The sequence below is a fragment of the Rattus norvegicus genome, chromosome 11 (assembly GCF_021556685.1).
Source record: "Rattus norvegicus strain SHRSP/BbbUtx chromosome 11, alternate assembly SHRSP_T2T, whole genome shotgun sequence".
NCBI classification, from domain to species: domain Eukaryota; kingdom Metazoa; phylum Chordata; class Mammalia; order Rodentia; family Muridae; genus Rattus; species Rattus norvegicus.
In genome coordinates this window covers 83340622-83360435 of record NC_141544.1, presented here as the reverse complement: position 1 = coordinate 83360435, position 19814 = coordinate 83340622, and the positions used below count along the sequence as shown (strand labels likewise).

Below are 19814 nucleotides of genomic sequence, written 5' to 3'. Positions count from 1 at the left end.
AGAACTGAGCGTGCACCAGCCTCTCTGGCTTCTCCCTCGTTTATACCTCCACTGTGACTCATCCACGTGAAAGCCGTGTGACATATACAAGCAATATAATCCGATACACAGAGCTGGGGGTGCGGCTGTGCTGCAGAGGCTGCCAAGGTCGCCTCAGGCGCAAATCTACTCCCTCACGCCACAAACAAAGACAGCTCTACCACAGGTAAATAACAGCATTCAACGCACAGGGGAAAATCAGATTTTTAAAAGTACTAAAACTTACTGAGATGAAAATCCTTCTGTGTGCTTAGAAAATGTCTGCAAGAAGGCATAGAAAACTAGGACAGAGTGCTTCTCTAGCACAGGAATCAGATTTGAAAAACTTTCACTGGGTCCACCTCTTTTGCCTTTGAATTTTGTCCCATGTAGGTAGTGTTACTCAAGAAATTAAATATCAAAACTAATTAAATTAAAAGGAGAGGCTAATACATAGTATAGCATGATTTAAACAGGATTTTCAGGTCAATCTACTCAGATTCAAATCCTAACTGCCACCTAAGAGGGCCTGGTGACCTTGACAAACCTGCATTTCTTCACCTGTGGATGATAACAAGGGTAATGGTATGAACATACAAGAAGCTTCTATCCAGAGACCAGATGAAAAATCCCTCAGCAAAGCAACTACAGGTGCACGGCCACTGCTTAGCAAAGTGCCGGCCTCCCGGCTTTCTCACCGACGCTCACTCGTTTCTGCTTTGCTTCATAGGAAACAGAGGTGGAGGACAAGGGAAAGGAAGCGGCAGTGGAGGATTTACACAGAAAAGGATACTTTGATTGCTGCAAAAGGACAGGTTGCTTCTGGATCAGGACGGAGAAATAAAAACATTCCCACCAGGCAGCACTGTGCGGTGAGGAGCACTGTGCCAGTCTCACAGAGCGGTTACCCACACAGCCACAGTGCGGGCGAGAGCCTACGATCCCCAGGGAAATGCATCTAGTGTTTGGGCTCTGCAGCCTTACCAAGCACACTGTACCCTTCGTGGTGTAGAGCACATCACGTAAGGAGAATCCTACTGGGCAAGGTGGTGTCTGCACCACAGCTCTAAGAGGCTGAGGCAGGAGAATCACTAGCACGGGGGTTGAAAACCAGCCTAGACAACGAAATGAGACCCTTGCCTTGATAATTAAAAGTGTGAGCATGCTTACTTTTTACTTTTACTTATCTTAAGTGGAAGCAGCTGACTGATATGTTAAGTGGCTAACTGATACACGATCCCAGTTACAACACATCCTCAGAAGACAATCCACAGAGACAGAAACGAGCTTAGGACATGCAGGACAGAGGGAACTGGGAAGCAGCAGCAGGTTCCTCTTTGGAGAAGAGGAAAATAATCTGGGAATGAGACCAGGGTAATGACATCCAACAGGTACAGTGTAGGAGACCACTGTCAGGAGAGGTGTGCTGAGCATACGCCTGTGTCTAAAGCAGGAGATGTCACCGAACAGAGTTAGAAAGCAAAGTCTGAGCGGATGGGCGGAAGCCATGTATTTCCCATTCTGAGGCTTCTGTCTGGCACACAGCAGGCAATGCCTCAGGGACACACATCCAAAAACCACCATCAGTAACAACAGAGAGGATAGGGACCAATGGACGTTTACCCTTACATAAACTCAACTGCAGGACTATAAAGTACTTTAAGTTCTTCTGGAATTAGATTAAAAATGGAATGAGGGGTTGGGGATTTAGCTCAGTGGTAGAGCGCTTGCCTAGCAAGCGCAAGGCCTTGGGTTCGGTCCCCAGCTCCGAAAAAAAGAAAAAAAAAAAAAATGGAATGAGCACTTTAAATTTTACTTGCATTTGAACCTGGCCACACGGAAACTTACACAAGGATCATCCAGGTTATGTATAAAATCCAGTAAGTAACAGAAAAGAAACTGAGATCGTCCGGATGGTGAAGACGTGAACAAACTCCTAACAACGTGAAGGCAGCTCTGAGAGGCTCTGAAAGGAGGCGTGCACTCCAGTTTTGACGATCCATCTTGAACAGGCAGGTACTCAATGTCTCCAGCCTTCCTTTCCTCACGCAGCAAGCTGGGGCAAGAGCAACTCTCCTCACAGAGATCCCAAGTAAATAAACCACCTACTGTGGCAGACGCTAACTGCTTATTGTAGAAAACAGGAGTTACTGATCTCAGCTTAAATGTACACTTACCTTGTCCAGTTTCAGTTCCAGCTCAGCCACATCTCCTTCTACTTCTTCCAAAGCAGCCCTAGAATTGGATAAAAAGCAAGTTAGTTGTCTCTTTAAAGGTACACTTTACTCTTAAAAAACTGTGAGAGCACAGACACGAATGGTTAAAAGTTATCCTTTATGTAAACATGACAGTAACACAGAACCACAGATTGTAAAATTGTCATGCTAGCTTTAACATTCATGTGTAAACATGTATGTAGGTGGGGATGTACACATTACACGAGTGCCCATAGAGGTGGCTCCAGAGGTGTCAGACCTCCTGGAGCAGGAGTTGAGACGTCTGATACAATGTGGGGGACTGAATCTGGATCCTCGAGAGGGGGAAATTGGTCTTAAAACCAAGCCATCCTGCCACCCCAAGGCTAACTTACTTTTAATCACTAACACAGTTCAAATTAGTAACAGTATTCTGAATTGTCGTGGTTTGTTTTTTTTTTTTTTTATTGAATTAAGAATATGTGAGCAGGAGCATAAAGTACAGAAAGGACACCAATCAAATAAAATCAACCAAAAGCCTAATTTCATAAAAAGAAAGAAAGGAAGAAAGAAAGGAAGGAAGGAAGGAAGGAAGGAAGGAAGGAAGGAAGGAAGGAAGGAAGGAAGAGAGTAAAAATATTTTAATAGTTGAGCCTTAACCAACTCTGATTTGTAGATGACGAAGTCTATACAACCAAAGAGCCAGGCACTGGCAATCAAAGGGGCTTTCACTATGAGAAATAAAAATAAGGGCACTTTGTTTCTTGTCAATATAATTTTAATACAGAAAACTCTACAAAGGTTAAAGGATACAGAAAGAAGTAAGCAGTAAGCAGAGGCTCTTAATGGCAGTGAGAAAGCAACCAATGCTACAGCAGGCTGCATTCCAACACTGGAAACCTCTGGGGAAAACAACTCCAACAGTAACAGTGTGTGTAGCAGAGGGTACGCTACACCTTGAGTATACTCCTGTGTATACTGTGCCTACATCTTGAGTATACTCCTGTGTGTACTGTGCCTACACCTTGAGTATACTCCCTGTGTGTACTGTGCCTACATCTTGAGTATACTCCCTGTGTGTACTGAGCCTACATCTTGAATATACTCCCTGTGTGTACTGTGCCTACATCTTGAGTATATTCCCTGTGTGTACTGAGCCTACATCTTGAGTATACTCCCTGTATGTGCTGTGTCTACATCTTGAGTATACTCCCTGTGTGTACTGAGCCTACATCTTGAGTATACTCCCTGTGTGTGCTGTGCCTACATCTTGAGTATACTCCCTGTGTGTACTGTGCCTACATCTTGAGTATACTCCCTGTGTGTACTGAGCCTACATCTTGAGTATACTCCCTGTGTGTGCTGTGCCTACATCTTGAGTATACTCCCTGTGTGTGGTATGCCTACATCTTGAGTATACTCCCTGTGTGTGCTGTGCCTACATCTTGAGTATACTCCCTGTGTGTGCTGTGCCTACATCTTGAGTATACTCCCTGTGTGTACTGTGCCTACATCTTGAGTATACTTCCTGTGTGTGCTGTGCCTACATCTTGAGTATACTCCTGTGTGTGCTGTGGCTACACCTTGAGTATACTCCCTGTGTGTGCTGTGCCTACATCTTGAGTATACTCCCTGTGTGTACTGAGCCTACATCTTGAGTATACTCCCTGTGTATACTGTGCCTACATCTTGAGTATACTCCCTGTGTGTGCTGTGCCTACACCTTGAATATACTCCCTGTGTGTGCTGTGCCTACATCTTGAGTATACTCCCTGTGTGTACTGTGCCTACATCTTGAGTATACTCCCTGTGTGTGCTGTGCCTACATCTTGAGTATACTCCCTGTGTGTACTGAGCCTACACCTTGAGTATACTCCCTGTGTGTGCTGTGCCTACATCTTGAATATACTTCCTGTGTGTGCTGTGCCTACATCTTGAGTATACTCCCTGTGTGTACTGAGCCTACATCTTGAGTATACTCCCTGTGTGTGCTGTGCCTACATCTTGAGTATACTCCCTGTGTGTACTGAGCCTACACCTTGAGTATACTCCCTGTGTGTGCTGTGCCTACATCTTGAATATACTTCCTGTGTGTGCTGTGCCTACATCTTGAGTATACTCCCTGTGTGTACTGAGCCTACATCTTGAGTATACTCCCTGTGTGTTCTGTGCCTACATCTTGAGTATACTCCCGGTGTGTACTGTGTCTACATCTTGAGTATACTCCCTGTGTGTGCTGTGCCTACATCTTGAGTATACTCCCTGTGTGTGCTGTGCCTACATCTTGAGTATACTCCCTGTGTGTACTGTGCCTACATCTTGAATATACTCCCTGTGTGTGCTGTGCCTACATCTTGAGTATACTCCCTGTGTGTGATATGCCTACATCTTGAGTATACTCCCTGTGTGTACTGAGCCTACATCTTGAGTATACTCCCTGTGTGTACTGTGTCTACATCTTGAGTATACTCCCTGTGTGTACTGTGCCTACATCTTGAATATACTCCCTGTGTGTGCTGTGCCTACATCTTGAGTATACTCCCTGTGTGTACTGTGCCTACATCTTGAGTATACTCCCTGTGTGTGCTGTGCCTACATCTTGAATATACTCCCTGTGTGTGCTGTGCCTACATCTTGAATATACTCCCTGTGTGTACTGTGCCTACATCTTGAGTGTACTCCCTGTGTGTGCTGAGCCTACACCTTGAGTATACTCCCTGTGTGTACTGTGCCTACATCTTGAGTATACTCCCTGTGTGTACTGAGCCTACATCTTGAGTATACTCCCTGTGTGTGCTGAGCCTACACCTTGAGTATACTCCCTGTGTGTACTGTGCCTACATCTTGAGTATACTCCCTGTGTGTACTGAGCCTACATCTTGAGTATACTCCCTGTGTGTGCTGAGCCTACACCTTGAGTATACTCCCTGTGTGTACTGTGCCTACATCTTGAGTATACTCCCTGTGTGTGCTGTGCCTACATCTTGAGTATACTCCCTGTGTGTGCTGTGGCTACACCTTGAGTATACTCCCTGTGTGTGCTGTGCCTACATCTTGAGTATACTCCCTGTGTGTACTGTGCCTACATCTTGAATATACTCCCTGTGTGTGCTGTGCCTACATCTTGAGTATACTCCCTGTGTGTGCTGTGGCTACACCTTGAGTATACTCCCTGTGTGTGCTGTGCCTACATCTTGAGTATACTCCCTGTGTGTACTGTGCCTACATCTTGAATATACTCCCTGTGTGTGCTGTGCCTACATCTTGAATATACTCCCCGTGTGTGCTGTGGCTACACCTTGAGTATACTCCCTGTGTGTGCTGTGCCTACATCTTGAGTATACTCCCTGTGTGTACTGTGCCTACATCTTGAGTATACTCCCTGTGTGTGCTGTGCCTACATCTTGAGTATACTCCCTGTGTGTGCTGTGCCTACATCTTGAGTATACTCCCTGTGTGTGCTGTGCCTACATCTTGAGTATACTCCCTGTGTGTGCTGTGCCTACATCTTGAGTATACTCCCTGTGTGTGCTGTGCCTACATCTTGAATATACTTCCTGTGTGTACTGTGCCTACATCTTGAGTATACTCCCTGTGTGTGCTGAGCCTACACCTTGAGTATACTCCCTGTGTGTACTGTGCCTACATCTTGAGTATACTCCCTGTGTGTACTGAGCCTACATCTTGAGTATACTCCCTGTGTGTGCTGAGCCTACACCTTGAGTATACTCCCTGTGTGTACTGTGCCTACATCTTGAGTATACTCCCTGTGTGTACTGAGCCTACATCTTGAGTATACTCCCTGTGTGTGCTGAGCCTACACCTTGAGTATACTCCCTGTGTGTACTGTGCCTACATCTTGAGTATACTCCCTGTGTGTGCTGTGCCTACATCTTGAGTATACTCCCTGTGTGTGCTGTGGCTACACCTTGAGTATACTCCCTGTGTGTGCTGTGCCTACATCTTGAGTATACTCCCTGTGTGTACTGTGCCTACATCTTGAATATACTCCCTGTGTGTGCTGTGCCTACATCTTGAGTATACTCCCTGTGTGTGCTGTGGCTACACCTTGAGTATACTCCCTGTGTGTGCTGTGCCTACATCTTGAGTATACTCCCTGTGTGTACTGTGCCTACATCTTGAATATACTCCCTGTGAGTGCTGTGCCTACATCTTGAGTATACTCCCTGTGTGTACTGTGCCTACATCTTGAGTATACTCCCTGTGTGTACTGAGCCTACATCTTGAGTATACTCCCTGTGTGTGCTGTGCCTACATCTTGAGTATACTCCCTGTGTGTGGTATGCCTACATCTTGAGTATACTCCCTGTGTGTGCTGTGCCTACATCTTGAGTATACTCCCTGTGTGTGCTGTGCCTACATCTTGAGTATACTCCCTGTGTGTACTGTGCCTACATCTTGAGTATACTTCCTGTGTGTGCTGTGCCTACATCTTGAGTATACTCCTGTGTGTGCTGTGGCTACACCTTGAGTATACTCCCTGTGTGTGCTGTGCCTACATCTTGAGTATACTCCCTGTGTGTACTGAGCCTACATCTTGAGTATACTCCCTGTGTATACTGTGCCTACATCTTGAGTATACTCCCTGTGTGTGCTGTGCCTACACCTTGAGTATACTCCCTGTGTGTACTGTGCCTACATCTTGAGTATACTCCCTGTGTGTGCTGTGCCTACATCTTGAGTATACTCCCTGTGTGTGCTGTGCCTACATCTTGAGTATACTCCCTGTGTGTACTGTGCCTACATCTTGAGTATACTCCCTGTGTGTGCTGTGCCTACATCTTGAGTATACTCCCTGTGTGTGCTGTGCCTACATCTTGAGTATACTCCCTGTGTGTACTGTGTCTACATCTTGAGTATACTCCCTGTGTGTGCTGTGCCTACATCTTGAGTATACTCCCTGTGTGTACTGTGCCTACATCTTGAGTATACTCCCTGTGTGTACTGTGCCTACATCTTGAATATACTCCCTGTGTGTGCTGTGCCTACATCTTGAGTATACTCCCTGTGTGTACTGTGCCTACATCTTGAGTATACTCCCTGTGTGTGCTGTGCCTACATCTTGAGTATACTCCCTGTGTGTACTGAGCCTACACCTTGAGTATACTCCCTGTGTGTGCTGTGCCTACATCTTGAATATACTTCCTGTGTGTGCTGTGCCTACATCTTGAGTATACTCCCTGTGTGTACTGAGCCTACATCTTGAGTATACTCCCTGTGTGTGCTGTGCCTACATCTTGAGTATACTCCCTGTGTGTACTGAGCCTACACCTTGAGTATACTCCCTGTGTGTGCTGTGCCTACATCTTGAATATACTTCCTGTGTGTGCTGTGCCTACATCTTGAGTATACTCCCTGTGTGTACTGAGCCTACATCTTGAGTATACTCCCTGTGTGTTCTGTGCCTACATCTTGAGTATACTCCCTGTGTGTACTGTGTCTACATCTTGAGTATACTCCCTGTGTGTGCTGTGCCTACATCTTGAGTATACTCCCTGTGTGTGCTGTGCCTACATCTTGAGTATACTCCCTGTGTGTACTGTGCCTACATCTTGAATATACTCCCTGTGTGTGCTGTGCCTACATCTTGAGTATACTCCCTGTGTGTGATATGCCTACATCTTGAGTATACTCCCTGTGTGTACTGAGCCTACATCTTGAGTATACTCCCTGTGTGTACTGTGTCTACATCTTGAGTATACTCCCTGTGTGTACTGTGCCTACATCTTGAATATACTCCCTGTGTGTGCTGTGCCTACATCTTGAGTATACTCCCTGTGTGTACTGTGCCTACATCTTGAGTATACTCCCTGTGTGTGCTGTGCCTACATCTTGAATATACTCCCTGTGTGTGCTGTGCCTACATCTTGAATATACTCCCTGTGTGTACTGTGCCTACATCTTGAGTATACTCCCTGTGTGTGCTGAGCCTACACCTTGAGTATACTCCCTGTGTGTACTGTGCCTACATCTTGAGTATACTCCCTGTGTGTACTGAGCCTACATCTTGAGTATACTCCCTGTGTGTGCTGAGCCTACACCTTGAGTATACTCCCTGTGTGTACTGTGCCTACATCTTGAGTATACTCCCTGTGTGTACTGAGCCTACATCTTGAGTATACTCCCTGTGTGTGCTGAGCCTACACCTTGAGTATACTCCCTGTGTGTACTGTGCCTACATCTTGAGTATACTCCCTGTGTGTGCTGTGCCTACATCTTGAGTATACTCCCTGTGTGTGCTGTGGCTACACCTTGAGTATACTCCCTGTGTGTGCTGTGCCTACATCTTGAGTATACTCCCTGTGTGTACTGTGCCTACATCTTGAATATACTCCCTGTGTGTGCTGTGCCTACATCTTGAGTATACTCCCTGTGTGTGCTGTGGCTACACCTTGAGTATACTCCCTGTGTGTGCTGTGCCTACATCTTGAGTATACTCCCTGTGTGTACTGTGCCTACATCTTGAATATACTCCCTGTGTGTGCTGTGCCTACATCTTGAATATACTCCCCGTGTGTGCTGTGGCTACACCTTGAGTATACTCCCTGTGTGTGCTGTGCCTACATCTTGAGTATACTCCCTGTGTGTACTGTGCCTACATCTTGAGTATACTCCCTGTGTGTGCTGTGCCTACATCTTGAGTATACTCCCTGTGTGTGCTGTGCCTACATCTTGAGTATACTCCCTGTGTGTGCTGTGCCTACATCTTGAGTATACTCCCTGTGTGTACTGTGCCTACATCTTGAGTATACTCCCTGTGTGTGCTGTGCCTACATCTTGAGTATACTCCCTGTGTGTGCTGTGCCTACATCTTGAATATACTTCCTGTGTGTACTGTGCCTACATCTTGAGTATACTCCCTGTGTGTACTGAGCCTACATCTTGAGTATACTCCCTGTGTGTGCTGTGCCTACATCTTGAGTATACTCCTGTGTGTGCTGTGGCTACACCTTGAGTATACTCCCTGTGTGTACTGAGCCTACATCTTGAGTATACTCCCTGTGTGTGCTGTGCCTACATCTTGAGTATACTCCCTGTGTGTACTGAGCCTACATCTTGAGTATACTCCCTGTGTGTGCTGTGCCTACATCTTGAGTATACTCCCTGTGTGTGCTGTGGCTACACCTTGAGTATACTCCCTGTGTGTACTGAGCCTACATCTTGAGTATACTCCCTGTGTGTGCTGTGGCTACATCTTTAGTATACTCCCTGTGTGTGCTGTGCCTACATCTTGAGTATACTCCCTGTGTGTGCTGTGCCTACATCTTGAATATACTTCCTGTGTGTGCTGTGCCTACATCTTGAGTATACTCCCTGTGTGTACTGAGCCTACATCTTGAGTATACTCCCTGTGTGTACTGTGCCTACATCTTGAGTATACTCCCTGTGTGTGCTGTGCCTACATCTTGAGTATACTCCCTGTGTGTGCTGTGGCTACACCTTGAGTATACTCCCTGTGTGTACTGAGCCTACATCTTGAGTATACTCCCTGTGTGTGCTGTGCCTACATCTTGAGTATACTCCCTGTGTGTACTGAGCCTACATCTTGAGTAAACTCCCTGTGTGTGCTGTGCCTACATCTTGAGTATACTCCCTGTGTGTGCTGTGGCTACACCTTGAGTATACTCCCTGTGTGTACTGAGCCTACATCTTGAGTATACTCCCTGTGTGTGCTGTGCCTACATCTTGAGTATACTCCCTGTGTGTACTGAGCCTACATCTTGAGTATACTCCCTGTGTGTGCTGTGCCTACATCTTGAGTATACTCCCTGTGTGTGCTGTGGCTACACCTTGAGTATACTCCCTGTGTGTACTGAGCCTACATCTTGAGTATACTCCATGTGTGTGCTGTGGCTACATCTTTAGTATACTTCCTGTGTGTGCTGTGCCTACATCTTGAGTATACTCCCTGTGTGTACTGAGCCTACATCTTGAGTATACTCCCTGTGTGTACTGAGCCTACATCTTGAGTATACTCCCTGTGTGTGCTGTGCCTACATCTTGAGTATACTCCCTGTGTGTGCTGTGGCTACACCTTGAGTATACTCCCTGTGTGTACTGAGCCTACATCTTGAGTATACTCCCTGTGTGTGCTGTGCCTACATCTTGAGTATACTCCCTGTGTGTACTGAGCCTACATCTTGAGTATACTCCCTGTGTGTGCTGTGCCTACATCTTGAGTATACTCCCTGTGTGTGCTGTGGCTACACCTTGAGTATACTCCCTGTGTGTACTGAGCCTACATCTTGAGTATACTCCCTGTGTGTGCTGTGGCTACATCTTTAGTATACTTCCTGTGTGTGCTGTGCCTACATCTTGAGTATACTCCCTGTGTGTGCTGTGCCTACATCTTGAATATACTTCCTGTGTGTACTGTGCCTACATCTTGAGTATACTCCCTGTGTGTACTGAGCCTACATCTTGAGTATACTCCCTGTGTGTACTGAGCCTACATCTTAAGTATACTCCGTGTGTGTACTGAGCCTACATCTTGAGTATACTCCCTGTGTGTGCTATGGCTACACCTTGAGTATACTCCCTGTGTGTACTGAGCCTACATCTTGAGTATACTCCTGTGTGTACTGTGCCTACATCTTGAGTATACTCCCTGTGTGTGCTGTGCCTACATCTTGAGTATACTCCCTGTGTGTGCTGTGGCTACACCTTGAGTATACTCCCTGTGTGTACTGAGCCTACATCTTGAGTATACTCCTGTGTGTGCTGTGCCTACATCTTGAGTATACTCCCTGTGTGTACTGTGCCTACATCTTGAGTATACTCCCTGTGTGTGCTGTGCCTACATCTTGAGTATACTCCCTGTGTGTGCTGTGGCTACACCTTGAGTATACTCCCTGTGTGTACTGAGCCTACATCTTGAGTATACTCCTGTGTGTGCTGTGCCTACATCTTGAGTATACTCCCTGTGTGTGCTGTGGCTACATCTTGAGTATACTCCCTGTGTGTGCTGTGCCTACATCTTGAGTATACTCCCTGTGTGTACTGTGCCTACATCTTGAATATACTCCCTGTGTGTGCTGTGGCTACATCTTGAGTATACTCCCTGTGTGTGGTATGCCTACATCTTGAGTATACTCCCTGTGTGTGCTGTGCCTACATCTTGAGTATACTCCCTGTGTGTGCTGTGCCTACATCTTGAGTATACTCCCTGTGTGTACTGTGCCTACATCTTGAATATACTTCCTGTGTGTACTGTGCATACTACAACAGGATCCAAACCCTCAGGTGTACCAAGTAGGCACTGTGCCACTGCGTACCGACCACAACCAAACACCATTTTCTAACCCCTACTTGATGTCCGAGCAATTTTCTAACAATTATTTTAAGAACTAAACAAAACTTGTTTTGATTGGACAGTAATGGAAGACTACCTTCCCATTCTGAAGCAACACACTAAACAAAAGAAAGGTAGACATTGCTGGTGGGAGAAAGAGGAACACTCCTCCATTGTTGGTGGGAGTGCAAGCTGGTACAACCATTCTGGAAATCAGTCTGGAGGCTCCTCAGAAACCTGGACATTGTACTACCTGAGGACACAGCTATACTCTCCTGGGCATATACCCAAAAGATGCTCCAACATACAACAAAGACACGTGCTCCACTATGTTCATAGCAGCCTTATTTACAATAGCCAGAAGCTGGAAAGAACCCAGATGCCCTTCAACAGAGGAATGGATACAGAAAATGTGGTACATCTACACAATGGAATATTACTCAGCTATCAAAAACAATGACTTCATGAAAGCCATGGATGGAATTGGAAAATATCATCCTGAGTGAGGTAACCCAATCACAAAAGAATACACATGGTATGCACTCATTGATAAGTGTATATTAGCCCAAAAGCTCAGATTACCCAAGATACAATCCCCAGACCACATGAAGCTCAAGAAGGACAACCAATGTCTGGAAGCTTCAGTCCTCCTTAGAAGGGGGAACAAAAATATTCATAGGAGGAAATATGAAGACAAAGTTGGGAGCAGAGACTGAAGGAAAGGCCATCCAGAGACTGTCCCACCTGGAGATCCAGCCCATATACATACAGACATCAAACCCAGACAATATTGCTGATGCCAAGAAGTGCATGCTGACAGGAGCCTGATATAGCTGTCTGCTGAGAGGCTCTGCCAGAGCCGGACAAATACAGAGGCAGACGCTCACAGCCAACCACTGAACTGAGAACGGGGTCCCCACTGGAGGAGTTAGAGAAAGGATTGAAAGAGCTGAAGGGGCTTGCAACCCCATAAGAACAATAATATCAACCAACCAGAGCTCCCAGGGACTAAACCACCACCCAAAGAGTACACATGGGGGTTGGGGATTTAGCTCAGTGGTAGAGTGCTTGCCTAGCAAGCGGAAGGCCCTGGGTTCGGTCCCCAGCTCCGAAAAAAAGAACCCAAAAAAAAAAAAAAAAGTCCACATGGACAGACCCATGGCTCCAGTCGCATATGGAGCAGAGGATGGCTTTGTTGGGCACCAATGGGAGGAGAAGCCCTTGGTCCTGCCAAGACTGACCCTCCCCTCCCCCACCCCCCACCCCCCGTGTAGGGGAATGTCAGGGCAGGGAGGCGAGAGGGGGTGGGTGGATGGGTAGGAGAGCACCCTCATAGAAGAAGGGGGAGGAGGAATGGGATAGGGGGGTTATGGATAGGAAACCGAAAAAGGGGATAACATTTGAAATGTAAATAAATATCTCTAAAAATAAAAAAATTACAAAGAAAGGCAGGGTACAAACCCCATTTCCTACTTCTGCTACCTGGATGACCTCTGAATACTCTGTCAGCTCCGTCTGAGGACACACATTTTTAAAGCTTTTAACCCAAGTTTTTCCGTATGCACGCGCCATTATCAATGAGATCTTCTCACACATGTTTCAGGAGCCCTGGGGGCGGCACACACATAGCACAGAGGCAGAGCACTTCTTCCTGACTGACAGCTGCCCGCCCACTGTCTTCGAGTGCCCTTCACACGACACACGCAGCCTTGGAACCATAATCCTCACCCTCGCCCTACACCATTTAAACCCACTTCACACCTGAGAGCAGGATGTGTGTGAGGATACTGTAACTGAGAATGAAGATGTACAATACTCAAGACAGTATAGAGATGATGCTGTCTTTACTGTAACTGAGAATGAAGATGTACAATACTCAACACAGTATAGAGATGATGCTGTCTTTACTGTAACTGAGAATGAAGATGTACAATACTCAAGACAGTATAGAGATGATGCTGTCTTTACTGTAACTGAGAATGAAGATGTACAATACTCAAGACAGTATAGAGATGATGGTGTCTTTACTGTAACTGAGAATGAAGATGTACAATACTCAAGACAGTATAGAGATGATGGTGTCTTTACTGTAACTGAGAATGAAGATGTACAATACTCAACACAGTATAGAGATGATGCTGTCTTTACTGTAACTGAGAATGAAGATGTACAATACTCAAGACAGTATAGAGATGATGCTGTCTTTACTGTAACTGAGAATGAAGATGTACAATACTCAAGACAGTATAGAGATGATGCTGTCTTTACTGTAACTGAGAATGAAGATGTACAATACTCAACACAGTATAGAGATGATGCTGTCTTTACTGTAACTGAGAATGAAGATGTACAATACTCAAGACAGTATAGAGATGATGCTGTCTTTACTGTAACTGAGAATGAAGATGTACAATACTCAACACAGTATAGAGATGATGCTGTCTTTACTGTAACTGAGAATGAAGATGTACAATACTCAACACAGTATAGAGATGATGCTGTCTTTACTGTAACTGAGAATGAAGATGTACAATACTCAAGACAGTATAGAGATGATGCTGTCTTTACTGTAACTGAGAATGAAGATGTACAATACTCAAGACAGTATAGAGATGATGCTGTCTTTACTGTAACTGAGAATGAAGATGTACAATACTCAACACAGTATAGAGATGATGCTGTCTTTACTGTAACTGAGAATGAAGATGTACAATACTCAACACAGTATAGAGATGATGCTGTCTTTACTGTAACTGAGAATGAAGATGTACAATACTCAAGACAGTATAGAGATGATGCTGTCTTTACTGTAACTGAGAATGAAGATGTACAATACTCAACACAGTATAGAGATGATGCTGTCTTTTCCTTAGGTAAAAGAGCAAGTGTCTGAATGAGGTCACAAGGCATGCAACCTGGCACTCGGGGCACAGAGGAGAGCAGCCTTGAGCCTGGGAGTTCTAAGACAACCTGGGCAACACCCTCATCTCAAAATAAACACACAAATGAAGTTCATCTTACTCACAGGAGAATATGTGCATGAGATTAAATTATTACACTGAGAGAGAAGAAAATTATACAATAGGATAACATAAGCCAAAACTCGTGGGAAAAAGGCCAAAATTACAGGTTCCATTTCTTCCACAGTTTAAAATTTAACATTCCAAAAAAAAAAGAAAATCAGGGGGCTCAGTTGGTAACACAGTTGCTCTGTAAGCATAGGCACCCAAGTCTGATCCCAGAGTCCACATGAAAATGCCAGGGGTGATGGTGTGCACTTGTAGTCCCAGCACTGGGTAAGTGAAGACACAGGTGCTGGGACTCTCTGGCCAGCCAGAGAAAGTCTATCTCCAAGGAGGAGGATACCTCTCCTCCAGCCTACACACACACACACACACACACACACACACACACACACACACACAAAACAAGCATGCACAGACACACACACATGAATAAAACACATGCATGCACATGCTTACACATACACATAAATACATGTACATGCCAGCACACACATACATACACACATATATACATGCAAGCACACATGTACGCATATGTTCCTACATAAGACCAAACACACATGCTCACACACACGCATGTATATATATCACACACACGAACAAACATGAACATACACACATGCTCTTATACATGCGTTTGTTTGGGTTTTGTATACTTATTTTGCTTGTCTGAGATGGGGCTTCTCTGTATATCCCTGCTGTCCTGGAACTCACTTTTTAGACCAGACTGGCCTCAAACTCTGAGATCTGTCTGTCTCTGCCTCCCAAGTGCTGGGATTAAAAGCGTGCACCACCACTGGCCACTCACACATACACTTTTTAAAAAAAAAAATCAAACTCGGTCTGTAGCTCAGGGTAGAATGTTGTTTGGTAGGAAGTGCAGGTAAAAACCCTGGGCTCAGCACAGGTAGGAAGTGCAGGTAAAAACTCCCAAGCACAGACTTTAAAATGTAAGTGCGTTTTTTCAAAAGGCCACTCAGCCTAAAGATGAAAGAAAATAAGACTAAGCATAAAAATAAGCAAGGTTAGTGATAAGGACTACTGATGGTTCATTCGTTCTCTCTCTCTCTCTCTCTCTCTCTCTCTCTCTCTCTCTCTCTCTCCCCCTCCCTCCCTCCCTCTCCTCCCCCCCCCCCATCTCATTTAATGTTGCAAGGTCTGGGGAGGATCTCAAGTTCAACATCAGCCTGGCTACTTTTTTCAAGACAAACACCACGACCCTTCACTTCACTCTTGGCAATGTCCTTACAATGGATTAGCCAAACTAGGTCATACAATTGTGCAATAAAAATGCAGGAACGAGATTCAGGATCACTAATAAGCACACAAATGTCCTCCAGCAAAAAAGCAGGCTGAAGACTGAGTCTTGACTGCCTGCTAAGGAGTTATAGAATAACAATAACTATTCAAAGCGTCACAGAGGGCCGGCTGGGATGCAGCTCACTAAAGTACTTCACGGTTGTGAGCAAGGTCCTGGATGTGAGCCCAACGTCACACAACAAGTCGCACGTGCATATGTGCACGAGTGCATATGATGCATAGATCTGAAACTAACATTTGTAGCTCTTGTTTGGTGAAATGGCACTATTCCAAGAAATTATATACACACAGAATAAGCATTTATACTCAAACTGCTGTGTGTGTCATGGTTAAATACAATCGCTAGCCAACTTCCTCTTCCAGCTCACAGCCTTTTCCAACTTGAGCAATACTGGACTATTCTTTACAAAGAAAGAACAAGGGCCAGACCCAGGACAGCTCACTGATCCAAAGACAGCCAACCCTGTGACTGATGGCCAAAAAGCAATGACAAAAAGTCCCTACAGCAAGCCACGGCCCGCCATGATAGTGAGCATAAACCCTGGAAAGCCGTTTCCTAAAAGAAATCTCTCACTGAATCATTTCTATCACGAATGGCTACTTACTTACCTGGTGAAGTCCGGATCCGTTCTGTCCATCTCTGTGTGGCCTTTATATGGAGGGGCAGGGAAATGCAATTATTATGACCCTGACTTTATACCTCAGTAACCAGATGGACAAATTATTACGCTTCCATTTCATCTACAAAATACAGATAACGGGTCTCCTGGAAGAAGTGGGACTGATTTTGAAGACTTGGAAAACTGTAGCGACGCGCCAGGCCCTTGGCACCAGACGCTGCTGCTGCCGCCGCCCTCCTGTGCTGAGTACACAGCCAAGGTCCCCTAAGCCTGACTCCAGCCCAGGCCATAGGACTAGGAATGACAGCAGGGTGCTGAAACACACTCTTGGTTCCCAGAGTTGTCCTCTCAGAGCCCGTGTAAACACAGGAAAACCCACTGAGATCAGAACAAAAGCAAGCCAAGCCTTAACACACAGGAGTTCATCCCCAGGCACCACAAAATAATAAAAGTTGTTTGTGTTTTTTTAAGTCTCACTGAATGGAATTAAAAGTTCGGCCTTCCTCAATTATCTTAGAAATATTATAGTTACTCCTATTTCCTCAAATTGCAACCAACCAAACTTATAGGCTCCAAGGAGAAACTCTTAAAATGAATAAAAGCAAAAGACAATGGAAAAGGAGTAAATGTGAGAGGCAAATCTTCACTCTTCCGGTCGACTAATATGAATCCCTGGAAATATGGGAAGTTTCTCAGGCCTGCCTCATCACCCACACAAGAGAAGGATCCGACTCGGTGCGCCTACAGTACTGCTTTAAAGGAAATGGTCTATTATAACAGCATTCTAAACAAGCCTGACACCTAAATTTGATTCTCTTTTTCCCAAGCAAGATTTTCTTTAGGCTCTTGCTTTCGAATTAGTTAAAAGCAAACAAACAAGCAACCAAAGAGTGAGCGAACAAACACAAATGATAAATGATGGAGTCTTTTCGGTACCAACACCCTCCTTCTCCCTCAGAGTCTCCTCTGTGGACAGCATGTAACATAGGAATATGAAAATGGACGTATTTTTCAAAGCTATTTGAATGACAACATTTAGGAGGAAAAGTTATATATTTCATACAGAGTACAACATACTCTGCCACTCTCCCCAAATAAAAGTAATTTTTCAAAAGAAAGGGTTATAACTTAAGAAACATAGTTCTTTATCTTTCAAGTCCTCCCCTGTCAGTATCATCCACAGTAAAATGACAGGGGGCGGGAAGGAACGCAACCAAACATGCAACAGGCCAAAGCACAGGGCTGGAGTGCAGGGAGGATGGTCGGGTGACAGCACATCCAAGTCATCACACAAACATCACTCACTCTGTAAATCTCAACTCACAGACACCGTGCCTTGAAAAATGAGACAGAGAGACAGAGAGACAGAGACAGAGAGAGAGACAGAGAGAGAGAGAGAGAGAGAGAGAGGGAGGGAGGCTTGTTTGTTCTGCACACTGAAGCTGGGGCAGGCAGAACTGCACACAAATGAGCGTCTGGCCTAGCACTCACTCCCTCACTCCACTTGTCTCCAGAGAGGTGTGTGACTTCGACAGCCACACCTGGCGTTCCTTCTGCATGGCAGACAGCAGCTATGTCCTGTAAGGTTTATTATGTGCAATGGCAAATATTCTCTATTGATAGGACACCAGCCTAAAGAAATTCCAGAAACATTAATCAGGTGTGAAATCATCTTATTTTCCCCCTCATAAAACTCAATACTACTTCAGAAAGCTATTTGAATATATTCCTCCGCCCCTAACAGCCTGTATTTCCTGTTTAGGGAGTTAGTGAATTCAAGCAGGGGAGATGCCAGGATAATTACCGTGGGAGTTAACGCCATGCCACAGAAGGCCCACTTGTTCCACTGAGATCAATAATCAGCAGTGACAACTGCTAACCCATCCTTCACACCTTCAGGGTTAGGAATGAATGACAGGAGAGGAAAGGGAGAGGTGAAGGCAACACACACGCATAGGCTTCATAAAGCTGCCTTCGACTGAGCCCAGAAGACAAGAGTGGAAAGATTCTTCTGTGTTAAAACCACACGTGTGCACATGCAAGCGCACACACACACTCACACATTCACACACACACACACACACACACACACACACACACACACACACACTCACTCAGGCAGGCAAATTTCCTTCAGAAGAAACTTTTAAGGTTAACATTCTACAAGGTCACTCTACTCCCAAAAACTACTTATCAGTGCTGTGGGGTTTGATAGAAAAATTACTAAGTTTGGGGCACCGTATAGAGATAAAATCAAACTTACCCAGGCCAAACTCCAGTGCTTGCATTGCTCCTGGGGGCGTTCATCAAGAGCTTAGAGGTAAGAGCACTGTAAACATCGTGGTTTGTAAACTGTGCGGGAAGGACACTATGGCTGATGAGACTATGAGGCTGACTGAGCACCTGACAGTAGCGGAGCACAGACTCCAAGAAGAAGGGAGCAAGACGGGGGCTTCTAGAGTTGGGGCTGGTGCTCCGTCTTTCACAGTGTACCCCAAATATCCTTTTTGGGTTAACGGCCAATAAGAACACAGGACCCGCTGGAAACCACAGCAGGTTAGAGAAGCACAAACTCAGCCTTTCAGGGTTCTCTCCTTGACATGGTGGAGGCCACTCTACAACCACCGTTACAACCTTTCCAGGTTCCTCCTTGAACTAAGCATACCCATCGTCAGACCTAAATCAATTAAAACTAAACCAAGAACTGGAATAAATCTTAGGAGACTGCTGGACGACAGCAGCACACCAGGCAAAGCATATCCAGTGCTGTGTCCTAAGAAAAGCCTGCGGTCTTACGTAACTATAGCATGGACACAGGATGACACACGCTCAAGAGTCTGACAGGTGAGCTTTACGGGCAATTTCATACCGTGAGCAACCTAAGAGAGTAAAATTCCTGAAGCCATGACTCAGGTTAGAGCTACACACTGCTCAGTCCCATGTCCACTCACCCAGAGGCTCGCCCCCATGTCCACTCACCCAGAGGCTCGCCCCCATGTCCACTCACCCAGAGGCTCGCCTCCATGTCCACTCACCCAGAGGCTCGCAGCCAGCTGTAACCCCAGCCTCCATGTCCACTCACTCAGAGGCTCGCAGCCAACTGTAACCCCAGCCTCCATGTCCACTCAGAGGCTCACAGCCAGCTGTAACCCCAGCCTCCATGTCCACTCAGAGGCTCGCAGCCAGCTGTAACCCCAGCCCCCATGTCCACTCACTCAGAGGCTCGCAGCCAGCTGTAACTCCAGTTTCAAGGGGTCCAACATCCTCTTCAGACACCTTGGGAACCTGCGCTCACACGTCCCCTTTCCCAGACACAGATTTA

At 45.7% G+C, this 19814-nt stretch overlaps 1 protein-coding gene across 4 annotated transcripts in view; it reads right to left on the bottom strand.

The window, feature by feature from the left end:
* Positions 1-19814, bottom strand: part of Acap2 (ArfGAP with coiled-coil, ankyrin repeat and PH domains 2) — a 118689-nt gene that overhangs the window by 64637 nt on the left and 34238 nt on the right. For all 4 annotated transcript variants that reach the window (XR_015632858.1, NM_001034006.2, XM_087576848.1 and 1 more), the window contains 1 exon segment: positions 2196-2253. Coding sequence is in view for 3 of the 4 variants with exons in the window: in NM_001034006.2 (NP_001029178.1) it covers positions 2196-2253 (58 nt within the window). In the remaining variant the exon portion in view is untranslated.